This window comes from Scatophagus argus, chromosome 13 (assembly GCF_020382885.2).
Source record: "Scatophagus argus isolate fScaArg1 chromosome 13, fScaArg1.pri, whole genome shotgun sequence".
Lineage (NCBI taxonomy): Eukaryota > Metazoa > Chordata > Actinopteri > Scatophagidae > Scatophagus > Scatophagus argus.
The window spans coordinates 5,744,241-5,761,102 of NC_058505.1; the positions used below are offsets into that span (position 1 = coordinate 5,744,241).

A 16,862-nucleotide genomic window follows, 5' to 3' on the forward strand; every position below is an offset into this window, starting at 1 on the left:
ATTTGGCAAAGCACCAAACATTTATTTCGCTTGTACATAGGTGGTAAACATACTTTAATTACACAGGTTTGAAAGCGGCTCTGAAGTCTAGGCTATCATAGCTTTAAGCTGAAGAGGCGGAGATGCAGACAGATCTTGATCAAAGTCAAATCTGAGTCAGAGACAGAAACTGGAGGAGATCACAGCGCCTGGGCTCAGAAGAATCAATCACACGAACCCAAACACTCGGAGCCATTAATCCTCCTAATCATAAATTATCATGGGGAAGGAAGGTAATATGTATCAAGCAGCGCAGAATCACAGAAAAATAGAGCACTAATCATTTCGACAGCCAACAATACAGACATTCAACCCGACATTTTTCAGAATCCAGTTTTAATATTTTTGAATGGCACATGAAAACATTTGTTCATTGTTACAAAGAAGAAAACTGACAGGTCTTTTTTGTGAATTAACAAAAAACACAAAAATTGGACCAACAAATTATTTTTTTCTTCTTTCTCAGTAAGTTAACCACCACAAATAATGTTCAAACTTGTTATTGATTTGATTGTTATCAAGATATGATCATGTTTGAAGAGTCAAATATGTCCACATTTTAAGAAACCGAGGTACAGTATATCATCAGGGTGAATAAAGTTTGAAAGAACAAGCCCTTTCTTAAAATATTTATATTACTATCTCATTTTTATTATGGCTTTATCCTGATTGGCATACCAAGTGAAAAAAAATGGTTTGAGAGTTAGTGTGATGTTCCAGTTTGGTTTGCTCTCACACAAATCAAATACTGAAAGTGATATTATTTACAAAAGGATTGTTTTATACTTACAAATTGGACTGTTTTCAAAGGACATTATATTTCTTAATAAATTTGGTTTCAACAAATCAAATATATTCACTGATTTACTTCTATATAGTTTATCGAATATTTATTTTTAAGAGCTGGGGCACATGCAAGTTTTTAAGAGTGGATTCGAAAAGGAACAAAATTGTACAAAATAATAATAATAATTACAGTTTTATCAAAAAGCACTTTTTTTGTAGCACCTTGAGTGTTTTGTGACTCTGCACAAAAGCACTTCTGTGGTTGTATTCAGAGCAGCACCTGGAGCATCCAGAGAGGGAGGCGTGGTGGGAGGGGAAGGACAAGGGAGGATGGGGCTTGGGGTGAGTGGATCCTCTCTCTGTTGCTGAAAGTGCGCCACTGTCCACCACGGCATCAAATGTCCTTTTCCTGATGTCACTCCCATTACTACATGTAAGTTAAAGTCATGTGATTCTGGCCCTACAAGGGCGAGGAGTAGTTTCCCCTGGTCAGCGCTTCCATGACAGGGCCTACGAGCGCTCATCCTCTCCGATCATCACGGCAACAAAAGAAAACACAGGTTTTTGCTTCGCGGGGATAGAAGGTAAAGGTTGTCTAATCTCAGCATGTGGGTGTTACTTTGTACCCTCTGACCCTGTCCTTCAGCGGGGAGTCGGGGCGCGTCTAGCCGAGGAAACAGACGGGGCCGACCTCAAAGCCAAACCTCTGGTTGGATTCCCCAAAGTCATTCAGCATGACATCAATGATGGGCAACTGGTCGATGCGGGGAGTGTTGATCTCCATCACCGTCTTTGAATAGCCCTGCTTCAACTGCAAACACAATGGACACAAAAGGAGACATTACTATTTTTGGCTCACAAAATGTTTTCAGGGAGTTGTTTAATAAAAAGGGCTTTTATGAAAAAAAAATGGGTCACTTTGAAAATAGCAGGTACAGAAATGGATGAGTGAATGAAGAGGTAATTCAGTATCTTAACTTCCAAAAAGCAGAAATCTGATTGTACAAAACTTGCTGTTGCTGAATCACAACAGCTTTGATAACCAGCTTCTCTTTACATCGCTGTGAATTAAATAACTTGGATTTTGGAAAGCTAATCAAACAAAATAAACAATTTGAAGATATCACATTGGGCTATGGAATAATTGTGACTGGCTGTTTTTTTTTTTTTAACTCTTTTCTAACATTTTACACTGGAAACAATTAATCAGTTAAAGAAAGTTCCATTCCATTGACTTACCACCAGGGCTTCATTAGTGAATAATTCAGCAGTTATTTTCTCAATTAGATTATTTAGATTATTTATATCAATTAGATCCACTACATATCATAAAATAGCAAAAGGTTGCAGCACAGTTAACAACTCTAGCATCTAATTGGTAAGTCACCATAGTCAATCATTTCAGCTCTACCTTCCATATTAATTAAAAATCTTTAAATAATGCAGCTCTAGTGCACAAAACTGCAGATGCTTTCTTAACCAAAATCAGATTCTGCGTTTGATCCCTTGATTCTTCTGGCTTGTACTTGTATAAACACTGTTTCATGACATTTTTCTATGACAGTCTACCTATTTGTGAGGATTAATGGTATTTCATGGGATTTAGAAGAAAGTTTAATTGCAGACTGAAAGTTAGAAATGAGTGTTTACCGAGCAGCCGTCCATCAGCGGCTTGATGAAGGGATTATTGTCGTAAGACATCTCCTCATCATTGGAGCCCAGGAAGCGCAGCGCCTTGTCATAGTTGTCAGCCTTGGCGTCGTACCAGGCCACAGACTGATGGCAAATGTAGGTGAAGTTTTGTCGTGCTGAGGAGCTTAGCAGCTTCAGGAAGGTCATCTGCACTGTGTTGATGGTGTTGTCTCCCACGTCAACATAGTTCAACTGGGGAAAGGCAGATGGAGAGAAGGACAAAGGCAATGAGAAGGGGAAAGAGGATGAACTAAAATGGGAGGCAAAATGAGTAGTGGTGTCGGTAAATAAACGGATGGAGCGAGGTGGGGATGGTTTGAGGAGAAGAAGTAGGAGACAAGGATAGGTGAGGAGGTGAAGACAAAATTAAGAAAAGGAGAGATGGGAAGGGTAAGGGAGGGAGATGTACGACAGACGAGGGCAGCGTGGGAAAGGAAGCGGTTGGTGGGAAAGAGTTATAGTAAATGAGACAAAGTGATAAAGCAGCAAAATTGAAAAACTTATCTGAAAAGGTTGTGAATGTCTGCTGGGAGGTAATAGAAAAGAAAATAAGCAAATATAAAATCATGTGAGTTGACTTACAATTTTGCCACGTTTAAATTCACTGAACCATGAGCCTGGAGACTCCTTGGGCCAGTTGGATATTCTAACCTGCAATAAAATCAAGAAAAATTAAGTTGAAGACACAGAGAGAAGTTTAAAACATGTCACTACTGCAGCAGCTGTACACAGATTGTAGATAAATGGTACGTCAAACTTTCATTTGATTCAAGTCTGATTTTGTTTCTAACACTTACTCCTGTGGATTTCTTATCTGGGTAGATGCATGTTTCTCCACCTGCTGTGAAGTTACAGAACACTTTGATGGAGTCTCCTGTGCAGCCCTGGTTTGGATCAATCCAGTATTCACCTGAGAGACAAACACAGCCATGACACAGAGTCAAAGCGGTGGTGTGAAGTACAACTTCAGCCTTCTGGAGAGTGAATGCTAATGTGGTAAATTCATTTAATTGTTCTTACTAAAGGAGTAGCGTTTAGTCATTTGATTGATTCGTTGATTTTGAATAAATTAATCAGCAACCGTTTTGCAAAAATTCCAAGCTTTTGTTGCATGCAGGTTTTAAATTATACCCTTGGAAATGACACTCTTGCCTCGAATAGATTCTGAGATGACACTTGACCTGTGCATTAGGTTTTCCCTGACAACTGCAGACCAGTTCTGCTATTGATGAGTTCTGTCTCACTGTTTATACTAAGACAAACACAGTCTCTGTTGTACCATCTGGGTAGTCAGGCTGGCTGAGGTGCAGGTCGTTGCAGGTCCTGGCCGGATTGTCTTGGGTGCCCAAGGGGAACTTCATGCGCTCGATGTCCTGTTTGAGGTTGTTGAGGGATCCAAAGACATCCTCCATTCCCTCCATACCCAGGCCATCTATGCCGTAGTCTGCTATCGCCTCGTCTCCCTGCATCTCAGCCTGCCGTCTGGTCTTCCTGGAGGACTGCTGGATGGGCAGAGGCTGGATGACATCTCCGGGTGGACCCTGCAACAGGGAGGTTAAGGTCAAGCTACAGTACTGCTACTGATACACCCTTGTCATGATATAAAGCATAAAGCAGCAAATGATCATATTAGAGAAGGTGGAACGAGCAAATGAAAAAAATGAAGTCAAGTGAAATGATTGATTCATGATTAAAATTACTGATTCACTTTCTGACAACTGACTAAATGATTAATCGACTAACTGTTTTACCTCTAGAGAGTAAAGTATTTTCCAATCAACAATTTATCCAGCCGTGACACTGAATGTTGTTTATTCTGTAATATCATTTATTCTGTAGGCTGCTGAACCTGGGTAACGTATTGCTTTTAACATGTTGAACTTTGAACTTGAACCTTGATGACGCTATAGCTAGTGCACTTTTAGAGCTTCCCTGGAGTATAATATGTAATGGATAGATCTATCTAAATTTAACTTACAGGTGGTCCAGGCGGTCCAATCAGTCCAGGGTCTCCCTTCTGACCCTGTGAACCCTGATAGAAAACAAAGTATGGAGGACATAATTAAGAAGGAACCCATTCTCACAAAAAACCACAACGGCCAATGATTTACGATAAAACATTGATCAATGATCATAACACAACTTACAGATGTTCCCTTGGAACCTTTCTGTCCTTGAGGGCCCTGTTGAGAAACACACAAGCGGAGATGAAAAACAGTCATGATGTAACAAAAGGCAAAAATTTTTTTTAAAAATATCAAAAACTGTTTGATCAATGAGAAAATGAACATACAGAAATACCAGGGGGACCAGGAGGGCCCAGAGGACCTTGGGAACCAACAGCACCCTTAAAAAGACAGCAGACGAATAAATGATCAGTCAGAATGCATTTAAAATATATCTCATTTAAGATACAATATGTGGTGACTGTCTTGGTCAAAATGTCTTGCAATTAGGGCTGCGAGATAAGCTTGAAATATTGACTTGCAAGTATTACTTAGCAAACTGGCGTTCAGCGCAGCAACCTGCTCTGTTGTCAGAGAAAACTCACCACACATGTAAAAAAGAACTCAGTTGTTGTTGTAAATGATCTCGAAATTGTTCATTTGGACACTGGAAACTGATGTGATTCCTCACTTCATGAGATTCATAATCCTACAGGGACCATGGAGTGCATTTTTTAGGAAGTCTTTCTGGCACAGACTTACAGCATCACCCTTGCCACCTGCAGTACCCTGAAGTCCAGGCAAACCTCTGTCTCCCTTCTCCCCAGGTTCACCAGGAGGGCCGATCAGACCAATTAGACCTGGATGACCCTGGAACAGGCAGAAAACAGAGAGCAAACAGTGAGAAAAACAGTGTTGCAATACATTCAGTGAGCAAAACAACTATTTGTACTAATTATCCATTGGACAAAAAAGTAATTTTCACATCGACTTGAGTTTTAATTTCTGTTTATCTATCTAACAAAAATGCAAATTCACCTGGGAGTTCATGCACAATGTCTGGAAAACCGACCTCAGTACTGTCTTATTTCCGCCTATAAATAATTAGTGTGTTTATAGTGGTCGTCATATTTAACAGTAGTGGTCTGTCTCAGCACCTGCTGCTGGGCAGAGTTATGACCATCTGCTTCTGATTACTGCATGCTGGCATTAAACCAATGACCATTAGAAAGATGATATTATTGGACTTATACATATTCATTCAGTACATTAAATCAGAGTGAAAGCTCCTCACAGAGCAAAACCTTTCTTCATCTCACTGGGAGAGAGTGAACAAAGTGATGGAGGCGAAAGGCCTAGATGTTTGCCCACTGTGGAGGCTTCAGATAACGCGAATAAGCAGATATGAGAAATAGACAATAAAGGCATTTGAGATTAGCATCGTAATAATGTCTTGCCTTCTCTCCCTTGGTTCCAGAGTCACCTTTCATACCAGGAAGTCCAGGGGGTCCCTGTGGAGGGAGAGAATCAGATTGTCAAGCATAATGTGAAATGAATTCACATTATTCTACAGTGACAGCTATCGCAGATCTCTGCATTCTCCACCACTTTTCTGTATTATTCTGCTGAGATACTGCAGCAACTGCTGCAAGCAATACTTTGTTTAGGGGTGCAACCAGTGATTATTTTCAAAATCAGTCGATTAATTGTTTTGTCTAACTGACCGTCCAGATAACCAAAGCTATTAAGTTTACTGTCGTGTATGACAAAGAAATTAGAGGCTGGAAGCAGAAAATAACTATAGTGATTATACAGTTATCAAAAGAGCTGGATAATTAATTGCATGATTAATTTTCTGTCAAGCACTGAAATTAAAATTAAATCATCAATTAATTCTTGCAGCTCTATGATAGATTTAATGCTATCACATCAAAAATGCATATTGTACCATTAAAAAACATTCTCTTTCATTTTTCTCTTTCCTTTTCCACCAGATACTATGGTATTTCATGACTAAAAAGCAATGATGATGACCTTTTCTAATAGGCAGCACAGACGTATACAATAACTACAGATATTTTTGTTTTTGAGTTGAGTAGGGGGGGTTGTCTTACAAGAGGTCCAGGAGGGCCATCTTGGCCAGAGGCACCAGGGAGTCCTTGCTCACCCTGAAAATTAAGAAAAAATAATGACAATATTTAGTTAATAACATGAGAATAATTTAAATACTTTAAAGATTCTAAACATTTTTAAGAAGCAATGCATTTTCAAAAAGTACACAATACGAGAATTGCGGTTTCTATGCAAGAACAGTTTAACTAAGAGAAATTTTCATTCATGTAATTTATTCCTTAAATACTCACCACTTTAAAATCTGATCAGATTATAATGTGAAACGTGTGGCATAAAAACTGACATGTTTATGAACAAATTGTACTCACAACAGGGCCGGGGATTCCACGCAGTCCGTCAGGACCAGGCTTTCCAGCAGGTCCTTGAGGTCCCACAGGTCCAGTTTTTCCAACAGGTCCCTCTGCTCCAGCCTCTCCCTGTAAAAAGCACAAAATAACATTTACTCCCTTTTCAGGAGTACACGTCTGGACATTTGGAGGTATTCTTTGAGGGTTTTTGTGAATAAAGATATTTACAACCAGTTTCTCATCAAAACACATTGCGCGTATCCTGAAACTGCAATCTGAATTAACAAGCTGATATTATGACATTACGAGCATGTATGTACATCCTGTGCAGCTGTTACAAACTTTAGACATGTCTCTTGACAATGAGCCCAAGACCTTCATCCGACTTGATAATTAAAGCAATCATGTATCCAGTGACACTGTTTGATATTTTGCAACGTCTTCCTTCTACAAGACATTAAATTGGAAGGACTCGAGGATTTGCAACATCCAAACAGATCAAATGTTACCAGATCTCATCTATTGTCTCTGAGTGGGAACATTGGGTGTTTTATGTATTGAAGTTCCACAGATGTCATATCGACTAAACTCCTAGGAGGCGGGGATTAAATTGTTCTGACAACCAATTAAGCCTGGATTTGACACTCCAGGATCACCGCACAGGCTCTGTCTTGTCTCCAGCAAATCAACTCTAATCCTTTACCTCAATGTGAATACAATGTGTACTTTGTTTATGTGTGTGTCTGTGCGACAGTTTGAGAGATGAAAGGGAACAGCAAGGCTGTGTCTGAGATTCAGGTTTTCATTTCTTTGAACTACCTGCTTTGGAGACAAACACTTTCTTTCAGGGCTCCAAAGATTGGTCCGATTTGATGCTTTTCAACTGTGCAAACACCAGCATGTTGCGGATTTTAACAGAGCAATCAAGCAAACCCACTTGTTGCAAAGGCAGGTATGAGGAAGACTGCAAGCTAGTAAATGTGGATGTAAAAATGCTGGATTTAATATATTTAAAAAATCAAAAATGTTTTTTGAAGATGAAAATGCACTCGATATGTTTGTTCAAACTCAACACGATGCATTTTGGTGCTTAACACTGAATACAGAAATGTAATTCATATTGAAACATAAATAGAGATGAATGTCCTGGACAGAACAACTACCATACAAAATTAATTAATTGTTGGAAATTTTACTCTCCAAATGTGCATGTGATATTGGACGGTACCTTTGGGCAAATTCCACACTGTAGCAAGTTTGATTCCCCAAACCCTCTTTGACATTTTCAGAGAGTAAGAGTTTTAAGTTTACAATTTTAAAAACATAATAAATTGATACAGAAAATTCGAGGGTCTGGTGTTTCACTCATCTGAACTTGCATGAATGGTCTGATCAAATTAAATTAACTGAAATTTATTACTCTTAGATCTGAAAATGATCTACTGAATTTCAATACAGTTGTATGAATTCTGGACAAATACATCTGTGAACCCAAAAAGAAAAACTCCATAAATTCAGATGGACCCTGATGGAAAAGCAGTATCGTAAATGAATGAATGAGTTCAGGTTCAAAGTAAATTCAGTGGTGTTTACATTTCATCTCAAACATTCATTTGCTTTATGCTTGCAAGTAAGACTTCCGAAGGCTATCAACTCACCTTGGATCCCTTTTCTCCTTGTCTGCCCTCCGGACCTGCTGGTCCAAGAGGTCCCTGAGAAGAACAACAATAAATTGAAATTGCAGTTCAGCATATGAATAATTCAAATATAAAAATATATCATTACAGTTTTAAAAAAACTAACTTAACAACTATACTTGTGTCACAACCTTTCACACAAACCCACCCAAAAGAACAGAGAATAAGTAATTATTCTCTAAAAGGGAAATTATCCAACATTTGTTCACAAGCCGTAATATCATGTACAAAGTGATTGTTCGGCTGATGCATGCTCTGACCTTGAATCTTTTAAAAGAGCGAGGGTTATGCAGGGCCAGACAACATCAGCACGAGCAAATTGCCCTACATTCCAAACATACTGAACTAAAAGCACATCAGTATTTTCACCAAACAGCCTCCGGTCAGAACCTCGTAAGTGGGCTGTCATTTGCCATTAGAAACCATAATCAAATACACCAAACAAAAGCCACCGGTCCTCAATGTAGGTTATCAGTGCTGGCGACTGTGTTTGTGCATTAGCAAATGTGTGTATGCAGGCATGTGCATGTGTGTTCACCCTTGGGTGCATGTGTGCTAATGTAGTCAAGCAACCACATGCATCAGTGAGCACCAAACCTAAGTCAATTTTGAAGAGGTATTGGGAGCGAGACTAACTCAGAATTACCTTGGTGAGGGATGAAAAATCATGTCTCATAGTCCATTAATATGGACAAGGAACTGAGGGTCTAATTTGTTCTGTAGCCTCAGTCACCTGGATCTCATCCTTTGGAATATAAATTTTGGGCTGAAAAAAGTGCACGCCATGTTTTTTAAAATGTAGGGTCAACAGTCCAAGCCTGTGTTTTAATTCAAGACAGAATTGCAGGAAAACATACAATTCAGTGTGTGCATTTAATCTCTGATAAGGTTAGTATATCTATCTCAATGATCATCTTCTGTCCTACAACTAGCAGGACTATACGGCATCTGACCAACTTGAGAAATTAATGTGTTTCGGCCACAGCGGGCAATATTTTAATCATCTTTGGAAATCTCCTGGGTCATTGGAATGGAGATCTATTCAGCACATGGTTTCGTTGAGCAGGGGTATTATCAGCAAAATGTACTTGAACTATCAAATGTGAAAGTACTTGTTCTCCAGCAAAATGACCCCTGTGAATGATGTAGGTCGCTCACAGAGTGGTGGCGCCACGTGTGCTGTTCCATGGGAAAGGACAGAACAAAAAAAAAAACAAAGTTCTGCCACACAAATTTGTGCTTTTGCTTCGCCTTTTTTTTGACATTTCTCTAGTCTTTCTTGTGAAATATTGTATAATTTAGCCTCAAACTGTTTTTTTTAAGTAAAACAATTAGAGAAGTTTAAAGGGGAAATATTTCTTCAGTGGAACTGGTGACAGACAGTGAAACTTCTGAAACAGGACAAGGGACACCATGTACACTGATTTTAATATGAAATTAATTTGAGAAGTAACTAGGGTCTATAGCCGTCAAATGAATGCATGGGGTTAAAAAGTACAATATTTCCTGCTGAAATGTTGTGGAGTAAATCTAGAAAGTGGCATAAAACAACCTCAAATATGTAGAGAACTTAAGTTTACTACTTAACATATTTTCTGTCACTACTTATTCATTAACCGGAGGACAAGTGCATCAGTTTATCATGTCTGTATTTCTGCTACATGCAAGCTGCACTGTCTTTGCACTGGATATGATGTTTACATTAATATACACAGATGGAAGCAGAGCTGGATGATGGAAGTGTGAAGTGAGACTTTACTGAGCATCAGCTCTGCTAAAGTAAACAAAATGAAATCTCTTTAAACATCAAACTTTCTATTCTCTCTTGCCTTCATGTTTACCAGTTTTTCATACAGTGCATTGATGTAAAACATTATTACAATAAATTAAAGCAATCATACAAAAAAAAAAAAAAAAAAAAAAAGCTACGCCAGTCAGTGAAATAAAATAGCGTCAGCTCGAGTCTTATGTGACAGGAAGGGCATGGAGTGCCAGAGATGAAACTGACAGGTTGATTTCCCGTCATTAGCAGCAGCAGCAGCAGCTTTCACATTACTGCAAGTCACTCTCACAACACGTCAATGTTCTCTTACAGAATGATCTCTATCTGCAATTACTCCTTATTACACACACTCCGTTTAACTAATGGGCACCATTTCCTGTTGCACACATGTATATTAATTCAAATCCCAACATATAATGCTATCATACGAGTGCTGTGAATCTAAATAGAGAGAACATCTCGAGAGCGAAGCAGAAGTATCTCATGCATCATTTTGGAAAAGTGCTCACCCTTTTGCCAGGAGGTCCTGGTACTCCAGCCTCACCAGATGGACCTGAAGGGCCCTAAATCAGAGTAGAAAGAACACTTAACTCAACTTCACAAAAACTGAAGAGTTTTGTTACATAATGACATAACTCTACCACTTTTGTAAAAAACAATATACATTTTCACAACTTAGATATGTAACTTCAACTTAATGCATTCTTACACATCATTGTGTACAAAGGAAAATATCTTTAGTGCCTGGATGAGACTGGTTGATATTTTTGATTTGTTTACTTTTTTGCTGGTTTTATAACATCAGACCTAGTAAGACTTACAGGCTGTCCGGCCTCTCCATCATCTCCTTTTTCACCTGGTAAGCCATCAAGACCCTAAACAAAAACAAAATAAAAAATTGATAGTGTTAGCAATCTGTACTGCAACACTATACTCTTTTACATCAAAGAAAAACATTCACACAAGAATAAAAATTAAAGAGATTGAAGGCCCTTTTATTGCTTTTGATTTAATTCTCACTGTTACTGGCATTTACGCTTAGGTGGTTATACACAAGGATAATTAAATCAGTGCATTTTCGCATCCTCAACATAAACCGAGGGATAAATGCAGCACTTACAGCAGCACCAGGCTCACCAGGGGGACCAGGGTCTCCTGGGAAGCCGACAGGTCCCTGCAGACAGATCGAGACAAGAAGACTGAGCTTGACTCAGATATTTGACATCGTGTCAACAACAACTCTGGCAGGCAGACAGCTCGACTGAGAAACATGACACGGTTATTCTGTTGCTGACAGCTTTAATAATGCATCAGCCATGAATGTGTGTGTGAGACAGTTCAGCTGACATACAGGGTTACCCTTGGGACCATCATCTCCAGGGGGGCCGCGAGCACCGGCGGGTCCAGCAGCTCCGGGTGGGCCAGTTTCTCCTTTCTCACCAGTCTCTCCTCTAGAGCCCTGAAGAAAAATGCATCATAGGTTTGTCACCTTGAGGACCACCGAAGGGGCATCTGTGCTAGTTGTTGATATCATGCTAAATAAGGCACAAGACATGTGTGTCATCAAATCTGTCAGTACAGCTGGAATCACAACAAACAACACCAAAATACTTCTGAGAACTCAAAGTATGGACCTTAGAGCTAAAAAAAAATGTTACGATTAAGCTCTACATGCACTTTTAAGCTCATTCATAGTAAAGTTTCATTTTAAATCTTATTTAGAGTTGCCAAATGATCACACTAAATAATCTTATCATTACAGTCTCATTTTTTTCTTTAGTAATAGCAACAACATTGTCTTAAAGTGTTGGCTATGACTCAGAGCAGCAGTTGAAGCATAATCACAAGCCCAGAATCGTTAGTTGGCCCATTAGAGCAGAGCGCTTCCCTAGTCGATGCCAGCATGGCATCTTTGAAATTGACCTCGGTGTGACGTGCAACACTGAATCTATCTCTCACTGTAAACTGATATGTGGCAGCAGACAGATACGTCAATACAACCTGATGGACTCAAGGAGGGTGACTGGCCCATACACATTACTGCGGTGAGGCCTCCCTGGTCTACACAACCCACACTTACTGCTTATCCTGGACTAATGGCACTGCTCTGATCTGAGATATTCAAGATTATGATACCTACTGTGAATACTTCATCATGAGTTTGACCACAGGAAAGTATAAAGCTGTAACACTACTGCAGGCAAACACAGAATACTACACCATAAAACTGATGTTGTACTTATTTTGCAGATTTAAGCACGCAAAGCCCATGTAATTCACTGTTAAATGTGTTATGGGAAAATGAAATTCCTGTCAACAAAAATCTCATTTGCCAAAATTTTATTCTTAAAACATGCTATTGTGATGCTTTTTTCACACAAAATAACTCCTGGGATATGGTGACTTTTGCCTCTAATAACAGCCTCGTACAGGAGGCGAGATTAATGAGACTACCGACAGTGGAGGTGTCCAAATGTGGCTGAACTAATTATCTGCTGGAAGGCCCTCAGGATGCTAGCACAGCTACACATCAGCCTACAGTAATAAGAAGGTAAAATACTCCGAGATGGAACAGCCCCCACAGCTGGACTGTCAAATAATAAACACAACTTAATTAGCTTCACTCACAGATATTCATAAACAGAGAGTCACAATTACATATGGGACCAAATTGTTCTCAGGAGTACACGGATTGTAGATTGGGTAATGTACTGCTTGTCATGCATTTTAAACACTGTTTAAACATGCATAGACGTGAAAAAAATGCTGACGTGAGATAAGATGATACTTAAGCATGATACTGTACTTACTGCGACACCAGGCTCTCCAGGTGGTCCCGGGTTGCCAGCTTCACCTGTTTCTCCCTGTTCGAAAAACAGGGAAAATGTAGATTTACTTAATTAGCTGAATGTGGATTATCACACTTGTAGTAAACAACCCAGATAGAGTTATTAGCTGATGAGCTTGTGTATTTGTTGTCAATTTAGAATTACTGGTTTGTATCTTCTTTTGGATATCAGATACACAAACCTTTATATGCATTTATGGTAGTGAAATACAACAAGCACAATCATTCTAAAGAATTAATACATTTTGAGGTAAGACGTGTGCTGGTTCTTACCTTCTCACCAACACCTCCCACTCCACCAACACCACCAGGAGGGCCCTGTGCACCCTGTGGACAAAGACCAGTGACGACATTTGGGGATTATTCAAAGAAAGTAACAATTGTATATTTAAAAAAAAAAAAAAAAAACACAAATTTTTAAAATTATGAGTGAAGCCTCGTCAAAAGAGATAAAACAAACAGCAGCAAACTTACACTGGCTCCACCGGGACCCTGAGGACCTCTGGGGCCAGGAGGACCTGGTGGACCCTGTCAGCAAAAATAAAAGTTATGCTCAGTAAAAAGTAATGCCAATATGGATTTCTATATATGCTGCTACCTAAATGTCACCTCCAAATGTCAAAATAAATCTGATTAAATGTACAAATGAGAAATATGCAAAATATGAATCCATGTGTATCTTCAGAACAGTATACTGCAGTTATTTTTCATATATTACCTGATTGTAGGTCTTCCTTTTAAAATAAACACAGCAGCTTCACAACTCGGAGGGGCAATATTAAACTAAATTAGCCAAATCTAAGGACTTTTGTCAGAGACATTTCTCTGACTTTCCTCTATTGTTCTGTTTGATGACCTCTGCTGTATTACAGAAATGGGGACTGTTACTGACCACTGAACCTGTGAGTTACTTGTGCTTGCATGACATCTTGGCAATACTCTCGAAGTCTGAGCTGAGTAGATAATACTCAGATATCTGCTCTGCGCTCCGTATACCAAAGCTAAGATCCCCAAAGTTGGCGGTCCTAAGCTCATAGACTCAGGTCTCTGTTTGTTACACCGAAGTGCTAGTATGATGATATTTTAAAAGAATCAATCCCCCATAAAATATTTTTTGTACATAATTCTTGTTCTGTTTTCTTTTTCCAACAAATGCATTCACCTCTTAGTGCTACACTGACAGTAATTTTAGTCTAACTATGCCGAAAAAATTAATAAACGATAGCAGATAAAAACTACATAGGACAGACATCGGACAAAGTTCTCACTAACAGAAATGCGTGCATCAATACGTCTTCCACAGACTTCAAAAACATCTGTCAAGTGGCTGGTGTAGTTGTCAAACTTAGCCACCAGCCAAAACTTCAGAACAATCAGCACAATTTCCCACCTCACTGAGTTGTACGTGCAAACAATGTGAATCGCCGAGAAAGAGAAAAGTCACAGAAAGAGCTAAACTCACCATCGCTCCGACGTCTCCATTCTCTCCCTTCTCACCGGGAGGGCCGGGCAAACCCTGCAAAGAAATACAAACATTCCTCAGAACAAAGAAAAAAGGTCACGCCAGGTAGCACCTGGGACAAAACCGCACATTAAAAAGAATCCACAGACAGGAGCATGAATGCATTTTTGCAGCTCATTAACAGGCACTTTCAGACGATGTGTTTTGAATAGTGAGCTTCAAGATGCAATGTCATGGAGAATGCATTAATACAAGCAGAGCCCCTGACTGTAAACACACAATTAGTCAAAAGGGACACCTATTGTAATTAAAGGCTATGGGAGGCTTGGGTATAATCAGCCTGTGTAAATTACAGGGTGGGAGCTTCATCCATCTATGTCCACTGGAAAATGGAAACAAAGGGGACAGCGCAGGCGGTGCGCATTACACAGTTTTGGAATTCAATCGTGTATGGCTAAAACAGTTGAATATGTAACAGTTGAATACATCTTGGGACGGTGTACTGTATCCGCAAGGAAAATGAAGGCGTTCTCACTTGTTGTATGTAGTTTATTGCCTATCTGCATAGTTGCGGTTATCATTTGTTGTGCTAGTTTAGCTCTGACGATGGAGCATGCATAATCAATAGGTGGGTGGAAAGCAGCGGTAATGATAAGTTGCTGTAAAATCACAGTGACGCAGGCATTGATCACTGAGATCACACGTGCAGTTTCAGCCCATTTCGTTGATTTACAGTACCTTTGCAATGGCAGAGAAGACTAATTTATAACAGATTCTGACTGGGACTTTAGTCACGGTAATAAAGCATGAGGGTAATAAGAATGGAAAAATAAATAAAGCATCAACTTATTTCATGTATTATGTTGTGGATGTGACGGGACCTTGATTAATGCTGACATGTTAGGCTTCTTTGTAAAATATACGTCCTTATGGATTAGAGGGCTGGAAAGAGTGGGAGTATTATGAATAAAATGTACACACCACAGACAACAAATATCAGAGCAAATCAATAAATGTTTACTTATTATTTCCACACTGGCCTCCAACTATAAGGACACTCTGGTGTTATTAAGTCTGATATTTCCTACGTCCACATCTTAACTTTTTAATCTGAGGAATTCAGCGGGGACTCTATGCTGCTGCAAAAACAGTCCCAAATGATAGAAGCCTTTCAAACTGAATCCATTCATTCCCCACAGTCAAAAATCATTAATGCTACAGATAATTGCATTGAAGAGCTGAGCTCGCAGAGGCTTCTGCCATCTATTGAAGGGCAGCTTAGCCAAACATAATTAAAAGAGTGGAGATGGAGTGCATTATGCCCAATTAAAAGCCAATTGCACTTAATAACAACGTTATCAGGTCCTATTGACCAGCAGGGCTTCACTCTAATTTCATCCTCAGTGAGTCCTTGGGTAATTGACTTTGAGATTTTCTAAAATGTCCCATTTCTTTATTCATTGCCACCAAAGCAAGTTTCTTCAACTTCAGTTCATTGGATTAAATGAGCCAGTGCTTTGCCCTTTTTGCAGTTTTGAGGTAAAGAGAGCTGAATAGTGCAAAGCTGAGTGGCGCAGTCTTCGCATAAAGTTTAGTCTTAATCTTTGTATGTTAGGGACAGTTTTCTTAAACAGTTGCACAAGGAGGAAACAGTGTAAGCTTGCTTAGTTAACATTAGCCACCATAGTGAGGTTGTGTCTGCAAGCTGGATTCGAATTGAGGAAAGGTGCATTTCATTGTCTCAACTATTCATTTGCAAGGGGAAAAGTGTGCTATTTCTCTCTCTCTCAAAAATTACATACAGTAGTAACATTTTAAAACTGAAAATGGGTGCTGTACTCTGAGCACGATTCCAGGAAAAAGCACTTTTTATGAATCATTGATCTACTACCATTAAAAATAAGATAAATAGCCACAGATCAATGTGTGGTGGAGTGGAAAATAAAACTGCGGGTCATTTATTGATAAAAGCCCTCAAACATCACTCTTCTTCGCAGCCTTTAATATGCACAGTGCATGTTTGTGCATGCAGGATGTACTGGGTGTTCACAGTGGGTCACAGATCTGATCCCAGACAAAGCAAATGTGTTCATCCTTGTATCAAAAGCTTCTATGAAAGAGACCCTGACTGATTACCTGCTTCAGACTTGCTGGCCCTTTTCTCTAAATCTTCAGAGAAATGAATATTA

General features: G+C 39.3%; 1 protein-coding gene across 2 annotated transcripts in view; it reads right to left on the reverse strand.

Annotated features, from left to right (window-relative positions):
* LOC124069803 (collagen alpha-1(XI) chain-like) overlaps positions 1-16,862 on the reverse strand; it is a 77,339-nt gene continuing 60,477 nt past the window's right edge. For both annotated transcript variants that reach the window (XM_046409254.1, XM_046409255.1), the window contains 21 exons: positions 14,674-14,727; positions 13,686-13,739; positions 13,485-13,538; positions 13,174-13,227; positions 11,715-11,822; positions 11,484-11,537; positions 11,185-11,238; positions 10,873-10,926; positions 8,542-8,595; positions 6,905-7,012; positions 6,578-6,631; positions 5,921-5,974; positions 5,226-5,333; positions 4,811-4,864; positions 4,665-4,700; positions 4,496-4,549; positions 3,797-4,058; positions 3,315-3,427; positions 3,100-3,168; positions 2,476-2,709; positions 1-1,636 (listed from right to left, as the gene is read on the reverse strand). In XM_046409254.1, the coding sequence (XP_046265210.1) occupies positions 1,490-1,636; positions 2,476-2,709; positions 3,100-3,168; positions 3,315-3,427; positions 3,797-4,058; positions 4,496-4,549; positions 4,665-4,700; positions 4,811-4,864; positions 5,226-5,333; positions 5,921-5,974; positions 6,578-6,631; positions 6,905-7,012; positions 8,542-8,595; positions 10,873-10,926; positions 11,185-11,238; positions 11,484-11,537; positions 11,715-11,822; positions 13,174-13,227; positions 13,485-13,538; positions 13,686-13,739; positions 14,674-14,727 (1,833 nt within the window). In that variant the 3' untranslated portion in view covers positions 1-1,489. The remainder of the gene's footprint in view (positions 1,637-2,475; positions 2,710-3,099; positions 3,169-3,314; positions 3,428-3,796; positions 4,059-4,495; positions 4,550-4,664; positions 4,701-4,810; positions 4,865-5,225; positions 5,334-5,920; positions 5,975-6,577; positions 6,632-6,904; positions 7,013-8,541; positions 8,596-10,872; positions 10,927-11,184; positions 11,239-11,483; positions 11,538-11,714; positions 11,823-13,173; positions 13,228-13,484; positions 13,539-13,685; positions 13,740-14,673; positions 14,728-16,862) is intronic.